The 13,451-nt window shown below is 45.9% G+C and overlaps 2 protein-coding genes across 6 annotated transcripts; one reads left to right on the top strand and one right to left on the bottom strand.

Annotated features, from left to right (window-relative positions):
- Window positions 1-119: 119 nt before the first annotated feature.
- LOC124476341 (GTPase IMAP family member 4-like) lies at window positions 120-4,063 on the bottom strand. The gene is made up of 4 exons (XM_047033440.1): window positions 3,820-4,063; window positions 1,541-1,645; window positions 871-1,202; window positions 120-749 (listed from the first exon to the last, which is right to left on the bottom strand). Exons 1-4 carry the CDS (start codon window positions 3,851-3,853, stop codon window positions 300-302), a joined length of 921 nt encoding a protein of 306 aa, XP_046889396.1. The 5' UTR covers window positions 3,854-4,063; the 3' UTR covers window positions 120-299.
- Window positions 4,064-4,164: 101 nt separating this feature from the next.
- On the top strand, window positions 4,165-12,141 carry pex5 (peroxisomal biogenesis factor 5). Of its 5 annotated transcripts, none has more exons than XM_047033975.1 (17): window positions 4,165-4,381; window positions 6,012-6,169; window positions 6,350-6,388; window positions 6,515-6,632; window positions 6,743-6,889; window positions 7,029-7,113; window positions 7,526-7,616; window positions 7,955-8,077; window positions 8,851-8,964; window positions 9,373-9,456; window positions 9,565-9,684; window positions 9,821-9,964; window positions 10,164-10,234; window positions 10,348-10,569; window positions 10,859-11,024; window positions 11,246-11,403; window positions 11,880-12,141. In XM_047033975.1, exons 2-17 carry the CDS (start codon window positions 6,056-6,058, stop codon window positions 12,124-12,126), a joined length of 2,043 nt encoding a protein of 680 aa, XP_046889931.1. In that variant the 5' UTR covers window positions 4,165-4,381; window positions 6,012-6,055; the 3' UTR covers window positions 12,127-12,141. The 5 variants fall into 5 exon arrangements, with proteins under 5 accessions (XP_046889931.1, XP_046889922.1, XP_046889949.1 ...); XM_047033966.1 differs by having other exon boundaries at window positions 4,165-4,384; XM_047033985.1 differs by lacking the exon at window positions 4,165-4,381 and adding an exon at window positions 5,093-5,150.
- Window positions 12,142-13,451: the final 1,310 nt, after the last annotated feature.

The following is a 13,451-nucleotide window of genomic DNA, read 5'->3' as shown; positions in this document are numbered from 1 at the left end:
ACAAGTAAATACACATACAAGGAGAGTAAATAAAACACTAACATGTAACATCATTAAAAACCTATTACAACATATGTAATCAAAGTAACTGACATTTAGCAAATGCTCATTATATTTGTATTTATTTTTATTCTGGTATTAATCTATGATAATTTAGATGATTTAGGTCATTTTACATTATTGTGAAGATTAACATGAGGATTCCTCCATGTGACATTGAAAAAAAAACTGAACATGTAAAATGATGTTCAATTAAATGTAAAAGTCCAAATGATGAGAATCGCAGGAGAGAGGATCAATCAGGAATTCTGGGAAACCAATTTAATCATGAATAAACCTGCTGCTAGTAGTACTGTTGCACACATTAATTCAAATGGCACTTTCAATGCTTCCTGGGCCTTCCTGTTCATGTTGATGGTGTAGTGACCTTGTCCATTCTCCAGCATCATCCTCCTTATCTTCTCCAGCAGCTCTGGGACCTGGGTGGTGTTACCTCTGGCGTTGTTATCAAGGACATGATATCTGCGGCCATAGCAGTGATATAGTTTGGTGAGATCCTCATTCTCTAGAAGAGAGTTCTCTACTGTTTCTCCGCATAGAGCGTCCCCATGAGTAAACAGCAGGATAGTGAAACCTGCAGCCTCGTCTCCAAAGTTATCCTGGATCCACCTCTCACAGTTCCTCTGCTCTTGTGTGGGAGTCAGATGGGTGAGCGGTGAGGGAGTCGGGCTAGTAATCAGAAGGTTGCCGGATCGATTCCCCGCCGTGCCACATGATGTTGTGTCCTTGGGCAAGGCACTTCACCCTACTTGCCTCGGGGGGAATGTCCCTGTACTTACTGTAAGTCGCTCTGGATAAGAGCGTCTGCTAAATGACTAAATGTAAATGTGTGAGTCTGTCCCTCAGACTGATGACCAGCAGGAAGGCATGAGGTCCTGGGAGGGACAACCCTAGACACTTAACTAACTCAGATTTAACTTCCTTTACTTTCTGTTCGGACAATAACCCATCACCAATCCCTGGAGTGTCAATGACATCAATGTTCTTGCAATCCATATCCCCACTCTGCTTCTTACACTTTGTGGTCACAGAGTTTCTAGAGAGTTCAGTTTTGAAGGCCCCAGGTCTCCCCAGGATGGTGTTTCCTGTTGCACTCTTCCCTGATCCTGTCTTACCCACCAGAATGACCCTCAGGTCATCAGCTGTTGGATTCCAAAATGTACTGCATTACATGTAAACAACTAGTGATATTTAGTATTGTACAACACTATTTACAGTCCAGTCGTAAATCGATGGTATGTCGATCACATGTCATCACAAGTTTATTTTTATAAAGACTCAGACTATGTTTATGGCAGTGTTTGTCTTATGTTTTTCTATCCTACACATTCTACTTACTCCGCCGAGCCGCACTCTAAAGTGGGATTAAAACGATCCACCAAACTATTTCCATAGTTTTTATAAATTATTCAATCAGTATGTTTCACATAAATAACCTGTGTAATTGAACAGCAAATCAGCAGAATACTGTAGCTCTTACCTTCATTGGACATGGCCATGTTAGAGTCAGAATGAGACAGTTGATCAGAACAGTCCGTCTTACTCTTCTTCTCAGGTAAATGTCTGGTTGATTGCAGGAAATCATCTGATAAAAGGAGGAGTAGTGGAGGAATGAAGAAGAGACAATAAGAGGTGGCCACAGTCCTGGAGGAACCAGTTTCAGGTTTGGCAGAGATGTAAATATGTTCATCATTAGTACTCAGTCTCCACTGTGAGTGACAACTTTGATCTTGAAAACCCTGATGAGTCAGATCTCACTTCCAGTAACCTCCGGACTGTTTATCTATGATACTGCAGGGCTCTCAAGTTTGACATGAGATGACCATGATGCAGTTGGTGATTAAGATGCCAGTCAAACACACAAATGCAGATTACTTGAACAATAGATAATAGATGCACAGTGCCTGTGATAAAATTGGTGGCACACACAAAGATGCCTGGAATTATAAATAAGGTTATCAGGGCCGTACGCAGGGCCCAAAAAATACTGAGGTTATGAGTCAGAACTTCTTGGCGGGTTCGGGGGCATGCTCCCCCGGAATTTTTTTAAATTACATTATTTAAATATGGCCATTTTCTCTTATTGAGTCTTAAGGAGCAAAAACATCATCATTATGACTTTTTAATATGGGGCGGTGTGGAGCTTTTTAAATTTTGAGGTAAACATGGGGCATTCTGAGGCTTTTTGAAGGACCTTTATGGGACTCATGAAGTAAGGGCAAGTTACCACAATTTTTTTTAAATTATTATTATATGGCAACGACGGTACGAGCGTTCTGATTGGATAATGGGTAGTCACCCCAGCCGCGTATTGCCCTCCTCGCCGGTCAATACGGATCCGTATTGCCCTCTGACGTCAGCTTCAAAATGAGCGATATCGACGAGTCAGCTGCTGAGTTTGACTATCCAGATGATGCTGAAAAGCTTTGTCATCGAAAGTGAGGATGAAGACCAGACTCTTTGAATCACTTGTGTCGTTATTTTGTGATGAAATTAAAGCCATTTTAGCAGAACCATGTTGTCCGCTTTCTATCAAAAGCAATGAGTTGCTTGGCAACACATGAAACACACCGTGAGAAGACTTGAGAGCTAGCTACAATTAGCCTAAAGGTACCATTTATTTTCGTTTACAAAATGAAAATAATCTAAAATTGCCATATAATAAACTACTTACTAACCTCGACCGTTCGGTCATGCCGGGAAATATCAAACTGAGGCTGGAACGTATCGACCGAGCGATAGCGAGTCAGTTTGATATTTCCCAATTGCCACAGAATTTCATTTTCAATCAATCACATCAATGACATATTAATCGCAAAATGAATGTTGATTCAACCGGTGGAAATTGATTGACAACCGGTACTGACGGAGTTAACCAAACTTTGATTTGATGTTTCCTTATCTGAGTAGTACGCTGCTGCAATACAAATATTTCCACATGAAAATGAATCTTTCTTCTCACAGTCATCTGCCACTTAAACTTCTCTTAACCTACATGTTTAGTTTGCTGCGCTCCTCTTCCAGTGACTTTAACTAACATAGGCTATTCACTAACAGTAGCGGTATGTCTATGGCGGTAACATCAGCGTCCGACTTGTGTTTGGTGGTTACCATAACGACAGTACGTTTTGTTGATGACGCCCAGCACGTATGTCCAAACTCTTGAGCTACTCGGCTCTTTAAGTATAAAATCACGTTACGGTTTGTGGGAGACCAAGATCATCGTCCTGCAGTCAGTTTCACGTGTACTTTATTTTGAGTTTATATACCACAATTTAAGCAAAAAAAAAATACAGAAATACGAAAAAAAAATACAGAGGACACGACCTCGGTGTCCTCAATGGTAGTTACGGCCCTGAAGGTTATAGATAGAGAGTGCAGTGCCGTGATGCAGTTAGTGTTGACAGTTATTCTCAGTGGTTTTGGTACCAAGGTCCATTGGATTATGAAAAGGACTTTGCAAAATAACTTTAAAAATAACTTTGCAGAGTGCCCGGTTCTCGAGATAGAGTCGTTGGAAACTCGCTGCCCACTCAAACAGATAAACAGATACACAGACAGCAGACAGACAGACGGAGATCCCTGGCATTAGATACCCCCCAAACAGAAAAAAAGGTCACAATTTATCTACTTGCATGTGAACGTAGCACACACTTGATGCTAACAGTTACATTATTATGTATTGTGTGATATTCTGCTGTAAACACTTCAATTAAAAAAATAAAAATAAAATTTTAACAGACAGAAAATTATGTTTACTGTAGGCCACCGACTTCATTCTTGGACTTGGCATTCAATCCTTACGCAAAACACGCAAAACATTTTACGTAGTTCGAAACCGTCAATCAAGGTCAGTGTTACGCCTCTTTTGTTTCATTTGTCAGATGTAGGCTGGCATAAGTATCATAACTGCATGTGTTGTATTGTATTTAAAAATACTGGATAGCCATCTTCTTTTTTGTATCGCCGCCAGTTCCTTCTTGTTCTCACAAACCGCTAAAAGCCGACAGCATTCCGAACACCAAAACCGTCGTATCTTCGTCATTCAACGTGCACGTAAACTCTGTTTGAGAATACAATGCACACGATTAGCAAGCGTATCCGTGCTCAGTGTGTAGATTTTGTGGGTCATGGGGGAAGGAGGTAAATAAAGAGACACGCGTAAATAAACAAGGCTTTACCAAACGTTAACTAAACCTTTACTTTTTATTTGCTGGAGAGTCAAGCGACTCTAATGCGCATGAATCTAGTCTTAGCAACCGGAGCTTCAAATCTGACAGTACTGTAAAAGAAGAAAGCGGAGGAGAGACACCAGCAGGAGGTGGTGAGACAAACATTAATATTATGCTATCAATCCGTCTATATACTATCTACTCATAATTTTAGCTCTCCGTCATGTCATGATGCGCATCTTGTAAGGTATGTAACCTTACTGAATTTCCGAACTTGAATCGCTCAGATAACTGGATTCTTGTCCACTGCTTTCCTCAACACTAAAGGCTACCGCTAGCAACTTAGCAGTTCGGTACTGTAGCACCACATAGCTTATTATCTGGATTGTGTTTCCTAGTATCTCTGAAGGGATTCTTGGAAGACAGTGCTTACAATGTAAGTGCATATTTCAGTCTAACAGTGGTATGAAAACAGCATGCACACACTGGGATTATTGTGAGGTAGCCTAGTGTTTAATAGGTGGAAAAGTCTTCTACTCTTAACAATTGGTGTTAATAGGTGGTACACCACTGCCACAATACCCAGATATGTTGTGAAGGACTATGAGTGTGTTGGTCATTGTTGGAGTATCACCAAAGCCTTTTCCAGTAATCCTCAGTGATCTGCACCCAACCAACACGGTTGTATACATGTGAATGCACCAACGGGTGATGTCATCTTGGTCTGTTGTCTATCAGTTGAGTGTTGTTGTGTGTTTATTAATATCTTTCTATAATCCTCTTAGTGTGACCCTAATCATACAGAAGCTGTTTGGTCAGTGGAACAAATATCCTTAACGTTTATCAAAGCTGAGATACACGTTAGCCAAACACCTGTGGTCAGGACGGCATTGTTGTCCAACTTGCTCTGGACGTTCGGTGAGAGAGTGGTCTTATTTCATGTATTTGTTTGCAGGTGCTTAGCATTTATGGTAACAGTTAATGTCAGCGAAATGTCAAGAGCTGAAAATCTATTTTTTGGGAATGTGCATTATGGAAATGTTCATTCTTTTTTTTGGGGGGTGCCTCAGAGGTTCCGACAGTGGGCATAACAATTTGTAGTTTGAGCATCTGTTAACCTAGATGTAGGTCAGGCTATTTGAGCGTTAAGAGTTGTCTCCGTTCGACAGCATTGGCACCAGCCCTCTTTATTGGCGAGGGGGATTGAGGTGAGGCAATCTAAAGATATCGATAAAGACGTACGTGGTGTCTATTGGTTTCCTTTCCTGCTTTGCTTCCTTGCTGAGGGAAACTAAAAGTCAAACCCGGTCCAAATCGACCCATCTGGAGCCAGTTTGTCTGACGTTTGCATCGGCATTCCTTGGAGGGTTAGGGCATCAGGTGTGTTCGTGTCTGAATGGAGAGTGTGTGCATGGGTGGATTTGTGGACTTGTTTGTGATCGTGTGTGTGTCTGTGATTGTGTGTGTGTGTGTCTGTGATTGTGTGTGTGTGTGTGTGTGATTGTGTAGGACAGCTCGGGGCTCTGTGACTTGGCACCCATGAAGAGATTTCAGCTTGGCCCGGCTGACTCCCCCGGCCTCAAATAGACCACCGTATCTCTCTCTGCAGCTCTGTCGAACTTTACTCAGGCCAGTTGTTGTCGACTTCCTTGACTCTTTCGGGACCATAAGTAGCCTTAGGCTGGTTTATCTCTGCTACTCGCCATCTGCTTGGTTTAATATTTGTTTCTTCTTCAAGTACATGTTTTTTTTCATGCAACTTCTCTGTGTTGTCTTCAGCTCTTTGGTGGCCCAATCCGGACCGAGTGCTGCCCACTGTTGCCATGGCGATGCGGGAGCTTGTGGATGCGGAATGTGGGGGAGCCAATCCCCTCATGAAGCTGACCAGTCACATGACCCAGGAGGGAGGGGCTTGGAGACACCGGTCTACGCCCACGGTAAGTAATTAATTGAAATAAGTAATTGATTTTTGATGCCATTGGGTAAATTTTGCAGTGGGCCTTTTAACTGCACGTCCAAGGACATATTAGCTCCACTGGGTGATAGAACTGCAATATACAGGTATATATTACAAGCATCTTTTAGGATATCAATCTAATCTATTTTCCCTTCCCAAGATTCCTCCAACATCAATCGAAATTGCAACTGAAGAGGAGGTATGAGTTCTGCTTTCTATTCACAGTGTTCTCTCTCTCTCTCTGATACCCTCCATACTGGCACTCTCCATAAGGTGTTGCGTGTGAGAGTGTGTTTTATCAGCTAAGAGAGATTTCGTTTTGTAGTTGGTGAATGAGTTTCTGCAGTCCCCTGCCCGCCCCCCCCACAGCTTTGACATGGGTCAGCTACTGGAGGAAATGCAGCAGATCGACCAGCAGAACTACAGACCGGCTCCACAGAGAGGTACGCACGCGCACGCACACACACACTTCAACACGTCTCAGTGGGTACAGGATGTGTCTGCTCTGTGATTGGCTCAGACGGTGGGATTGAATCATATCTATTCGCCGCAGCTCCGGGCGTCGCTGCGTTGGCGCTGTCTGGCGATTGGGCGTCCGAGTTCCTGTCAGGAGCAGACTCCGCCTCTTCGTCGGGGCAGGCGGGCCTCGGTGACACGGCCGATGCTGATTGGACCAAAGAGTTCATCACCGATGCCACGGGTGCGTCTGGTGTTCCTTCCCTTGACCCTTGACCCCTCTTTTGTTTCCTCTCCTCTATCTTTAAAAGTGGCGCCTGTCCTACTTCATTTTCTTCCTCTGTTTATGTTTGTGTGTGTTGTCCTCTCTCCTTCCCCCTCAGATCCAGGGCGCTGGGCAGAGGAGTATCTGGAGCAGTCGGAGGAGAAGCTGTGGCTGGGAGACCTCGGAGAGAAGGAGCATGAGTGGTGAGGAGGGAGAGAGAAGAAGAGAGAGGGACAGAGGGAGATAAGAGAGGGAGGGAGGGAGGGAGGGAGAGAAGAAAAGTGAAAGAGAGAGGGAGAGAAGAAGAAGGAAAGAGGGAGGGAGAGGGGGGGGAGAGAGAGGGAGAGGGAGAGAGGGAGAGAAGACGAGGGAAAGAGGGTGGGAGAAGGAGGGAGAGGGGGGGGAGAGAAGGAGAGAGGGAGAGAAGAAGAGGGAAAGAGGGAGGGAGAAGGAGGGAGAGGGGGGGGGAGAAAAGGAGAGAAGGAGAGAGGGAGAGAAGAAGAAGGAAAGAGGGAGGGAGAAGGAGGGAGAGGGGGGGAGAAGGAGGACGGGATAGCCCACAGAGAGAAGTTACTGTGTAGCAGGATGTTAATATTGCACTCGGAAATCCAACAGGACAAAGGAGTACCAACCAGGAGACGAGCTGAAGCAAACAGCCAATGAGCTTGTCTCAAAGGTTGACGACCCCAAGTTACAGAACACAGAGGTGAGCGTGTGTGTTTGCCCTGTGTGTGTTTGTTCCCTGGTTTCTGGGCCTCGTCAGTATGGCCCGTTCACACTCTTTGTTTTTACATATCTATTTCCATTGCCCTCTCCTCATTCTTTTAAATGTGTTAGCCTTGAGAAGGGCAGTCATGCGGTAGCATGGACCTAGCAGCTCTGCTGACATGCTGCAGAGTGTTGGGCTCTCCTGTAGTTAGAGTTTACAAATGTACCTTAGCTTCTTTCTTTCATCGACACGATGGATCATTGTATCGTTTTGATCCATTCGTCGTAGTCATAGTAATTTCTATTTGTATGTGTGTTATTGTTTTTGTTGTGTAGTTCCTGCGGTTCATTAGGCAAATTGGCGAGGGCAGTGTCACAGTGGAGGACAGAGCAGGCAAACAGGACACAGATAGAGCACAGACCCAGGAGGCTCAGAACTGGGCCTCCAACCTCAACCAGGTACGAGCCTCTTCGCTGCGGCCACTCAGGAGGAAGGGCGCGTCTAGGCTCCGCCTTCCTCATGTCGTGACCTGTGAAACGCACCTTCCCCTGTATTTGGTTCCCCTTGGCCTTTATGTAGCGTTACAGGTTTCCCTGCGAGCAGAGCTAACTTGTCGTTTGTGGCCACCCCCCCCCCTCACTGTCATGTGAGTGTTTGGCCAAGCCGTGCAACATTGCGGGTAGAAGTTTCACTGGGATTTATGAAAGAATGTTAAGATGAATTCTACTTCGTCTTTCTACTGTTTATTTAGTCTTTCTGTCCGCAATGTTGTGTCTGAAGGGCCTGTCTTAGATGTTCTCATCTCAAGACACGCCCACTTTCCTTTGTGAAATCATGTTTTTGCTTAGCGGCTTGGACTAATTCCGTTTAATTTCAGTCATGTCAGTCAAGTGAATTTAGGAATTTCACGTCATGAAAAACCTGAGTTTCACGGAATTGTCCTGATTTGGCTGAGTTAAGGGATTGGATCCCACCAAGTGCATATTCTTCCTTTCAGTGTGTGTTCATGGCTGTGGTGCTGTAGCCACTGGTAGACCTCTGATATTTACTTTCTCCCTCTCTGACCCCCTTATGGATTCTTGGCTTACCCTCTCCCTCTATTAACAACCCAATTCATTTATACATCATGAAATCCATCCTACCGCAACCACCCAAAACAAATCTCCCTGAACACCCTTCCCCTCTGCACCCAACCCTCCATAAACTCCTCCCACCTCCCTGGTTGCCATAGTTCCTGGTCAAGACGGGGGGAGGGAGTCTACCTCTGGAATCCCACGAGTTCAATAAGAAGATTGACAAAGCTAAGGCCAAACAGGCCCGGCAGTGGGCGACTGTCGCCAGGCAGGTACGACCTCCCGTGGCGTCACGACAGCGCCACCCTGTGGCCCTGCTGCAACAAGCTTCTCAGTTGCAACTGAGTTTACGATGCCACTTATTTTGCTGTATAGAACTGCAGGGTTTAGTTACAGGCAGTTTTTTTTTTTGTGCTTGCGTAAACCCCTGGAAGAAATAATTTAGTCTACAGGTATGTAGAGTGCTTGTTCCTCCAAGAGTGGGAAGGGAGAATGGGAGAGGTCCTCTGTTTTGCTGCCTACCGCTTTGATATTTTCTTCCTTCAGCCTTTTCCATTGCTTCTCCTCATATTTTCCTCCTCTGCTTACGTGTCGTCACAACCTCAGTTTCATCAGTTATCAGTACGATAGAGTGAAACACACGAGTACCCATGAACCTTTGCTGTCACTTCCCGGTCTAGGTGTCCGTTGAGTCAGCTGAATCCTGGGTAGATGAGTTTGCTGCGTCTGGCCCAGACTTTCAGCAGGCCAAAGCTGCAGTGGAGGTGAGGTGACGACCTAACGGAAAATGACAAAGTTAAGAATTTATGTGTATAGGTTTAGACTGATTGTGTGTGTGTGTCTTGTGTGTGTGTCTTGTGTGTGTGTGTCAGAGTGACGTAGACTTCTGGGAGAAGCTGCAGCAGGAATGGGAAGAAATGGCCAAACGAGATGCTGAGAGTCACCCCTGGCTGTCAGACTTTGACCAGCTCCTCACCACCTCCTACGACAAGGTACCTCTCCTGGAGTCCCAAACCGTCTCAAACCTCTGTTTGTAAAGTGTGTAAACAGTGCCTCTCGTTGACGGTTTTGGCGATACTTCTTGAGAGCCTTGACATCATCTCCCTCCTTCTATCTTCCTCCCCTCAGGGGTACCAGTTTGAGGAGGACAACCCCTATCTGGCCCACCAGGACCCACTGGCGGAGGGCGTAAGGAGGATGGAGGCGGGAGACATCCCTGGAGCTGTGCGTCTCTTTGAGAGCGCCGTGCAGAGAGAACCAGAGAACCAGCTGGTGAGGATCTCAAACCCCGGTTATCTCAAACCCCGGTTATCTCAAACCACGGTTATCTCAAACCACGGTTATCCAAGAGCTTAAATTGAGAGTAAAATTTCCTTGTGGACTATGTTTCTTGCCATGAATTTTGCGCACGGGAACTCTTCCTGCCTATGTCAGGCTGTTACTTAGGGGTTTTGTATTGGCTCTCTTCTAGGCTTGGCAATACCTTGGCACCTGTCAGGCAGAAAACGAACAAGAATTTGCAGCTATTAGCGCCCTACGGAAGTGAGTACAGGGAATAGCAACAGCGCATCAGCCCAACAGCGCGTTTTTTTTCCGTCTCCTCTTCCCTACTGTTTTGTAAATCCTCCATTTTCCTCCCTTGTCCCCTCCATCAGATGCATAGAGCTGAAGAAAGACAACCTCACCGCTCTGATGGCCCTGGCTGTCAGCTTCACCAACGAATCACTGCACAGGCAGGCCTGTGAGACCCTTCGTGATTGGCTCAGGCACAATCCTAAGTACCAGCCAGTCCTGGGGCAGAGCGAACAGGAGCGTGAGCAGGACGGGGCCAGGGAACGAGACAAGGAGAGGGAGAGATTTGGGTCGCTGTTGCCAGAGTGAGTGAAGCACCACGTGCATACTTCCATCTGCTATTTGTCCCGAAACTCTGGTTCAACAACGATATGTAGCTTCATGAGCAATTTTGTTTGTTTGTTGTTTGCCAATAAGTACAGGAACACTGGAACTCTTTTGTTTTGCTCCTCTTTCCAGTTCCATAGCACTCTAACCTGTTAGTCCTATGTGGTGGTTCTAAATCGGAAATTCCAAATGCGTAAATACTAATCCTACCCCTCGTCATTCTGCACCATGCTCTCTCTCCCCTCTCTAACTCCGCCTCTTTCACAGGTCCCTGTTTACAGAGGTGCAGTCTATGTTCCTGAGCGCGGCCAACTCGGACCCTGCCCGTGTGGACCCTCAGCTGCAGTGCGGTCTGGGAGTCATCTTCAACCTGAGCGGGGAGTACGACAAGGCCGTGGACTGCTTCACTGCTGCCCTCTCCGTCACGCCACAGGTAACTTAGCGACCCTAAGTCATGACCATGTAACGTTGAGGATTCCATCCCCTTTGCACCCCCGGTAGCAAAAGACCTGTCTGTTTTCGGTTGTGACATTTGAGCCATTCTCTCTCTTTCTCCCTGTCTTCTTTTTTCTTTTTTCCCTCTTTTGATTTGTTCTTTTGTCTATTTATATTTAATTTCTCTTCTTCTCTCCCTCCCCCTGCCCCCCCCCACAGGACTATCTGCTGTGGAACAAACTGGGAGCCACTCTGGCCAATGGGAGCCGCTCGGAAGAGGCTGTCGCCGCCTACAGGAGAGCTCTGGAACTTCAGCCAGGATTTATTCGTAGTCGATACAATCTGGGAATCAGCTGTGTCAACCTTGGAGCACACAGGTCAGAGAAAGGATTACCCACTAGTAGGATAACCTACATGTAGGATTAGCTACATGTAGGATAACCTACATGTAGGATTAGCTACTAGTAAAATTATTTACATGTAGTATTACCTATTAGAAGTAGGATGACCTACCAGTAAAATAACCCACATGTAGGATTACCTATTAGAAGTAGGATTACCCACTAGAAGGATTACCTACATGTAGGATAACACACTAGTAGTAGGATTACCTATATGTAGGATTACCTACATGTAGGATTACCTACTAGGAAAATAACCTACATGTAGGATAACCTACTAGTAGGATAACCTACTAGGAGGATAACCTACATGTTGGTTAATCTACTTGTGTCTATGTATCTACTGGGCTTTACCGTGCTTTTTCATTCAACATATTTTCATAATTGTTCATATTTTCACAGCAGGAATGCAAAATAACCCATCCAGCATGCTGTCCTTGTCTCCCTGACAGGGAGGCAGTGGAGCACTTCCTGGAGGCCTTGTCTCTCCAGCGGCAGGCCTCTGGCGAGGGGGCCGGAGCCTCCAAGGGGCCCGGAGGAGTGGCGGCCACCATGATGTCTGACAACATCTGGTCCACGCTGCGCATGGCGCTGAGCATGATGGGAGAGAGCTCGCTGTACACGGCTGCCGACCGCCGCGACCTGGACACCCTGCTGACGCACTTCTGCCAGAGAGACGTGGAGGGGGGGGGCGAATGAGGGAGGGGGGCCGAGGAAGGGGGGGTGCTGATAGAGTGCGAGTGTGCGTTGAGCGGAGGGAGGTGTTTGGGAGAGGCAGAGAGAGAGAGACAGAAAGAGAGGGGGGGGAAGAAGACAGATTAGGAGAGGGGAAGAAAGAGAGAGAGGGAGAGAGAGGGGGGGGAGGAAGACAGATTAGGAGAGGGGGAAAGAGAGAGAGCAGACAGTGAGAGTAGTGGTCGGACACCCGACAGGGACATTGTCAGTGACTATTGGCTGGAGGACGGTTTCAGGGAAAGAGAACAGGAGAGGAACGCTAGAGACACAGGTGTGAGGAGTGAGACGTTGTTAATCCAGTAAAATAAGGGACTTTATGCTACATACAGTGTACACTTAATGCGCATTATGACTTTCATCTACTATTATTTGTATGTATCGTTCTCTCCCTGGAGGCTGTAGACTGACCGGCGATCTCTGTGACAATGTCCTGTTGACAGCTATCAGCTTCTGGTTATATTCACCACAGTGTCTCCATCTCCACATACGCTCATCTCTTTATCTTCAGTTTGACCATCTGATCTGAAGAAACAGGGTGGTGAATGTACTTTCACTTTTTAGTATTTGATTCAGATGAACGCATGTGAAAGGATGTACTGGGGAAGACCATAGAGATAGTGTATCATATATGTGGACGCCCTCTTCGGGCGACAAAGATGCACCCACTGTGGTCAGTAACCAATGACAGAACAGTTCTGCAGTGGAACTACAGAATGTTCTGACTGTTCCGAGGGGCCGTGGCATGTACCACACTACCCATTCGGTTCTCCCAGCTATGCTGTAGTTAGTCCAGTCAGAAGCTACGATACTGTTGCAGTGTCTCTGTAAAAGGGCACCCATAGTAAATCAAGAGTGCTTGATCAGAAAAAGTACAAATGCTGCTTGGAGCAGTTTGTTTTGGGTCTGGGCCCTGATGCACAATACATGTCCACCATGTTCAGATGGCAGGAGAATTTTTCGGTTTGTTTTTATTCAGTGACGGACGGATACATGGACGACAAGGTAATATCGATCATATTTGTTAAGTCCTTAAAGCCCCAGAGTGACAAGTGACGACCAGCAGGACTGAAGGTGATGCACTGAGGTTGTTTTGAGACCATGTCATATTAACGGCACTAAAAGGACAGCCCTGTGCTCTCAGCTGTCTACCTCCCCAGCCTCTTCTCTGTAAACAATTGCTCTGTTGTAAAATAATTTGCTTAATTGTAAAATAATGCTATCTGCCATACTGTGTATTGTACTATAATTATTGCACTATAGGCCTATCTGTTTTAAAAATAGTTATCCCA

The sequence above is a fragment of the Hypomesus transpacificus genome, chromosome 2, assembly GCF_021917145.1.
Source record: "Hypomesus transpacificus isolate Combined female chromosome 2, fHypTra1, whole genome shotgun sequence".
NCBI classification, from domain to species: Eukaryota; Metazoa; Chordata; class Actinopteri; order Osmeriformes; family Osmeridae; genus Hypomesus; species Hypomesus transpacificus.
This window is presented reverse-complemented; position numbering and strand designations above follow the sequence as displayed.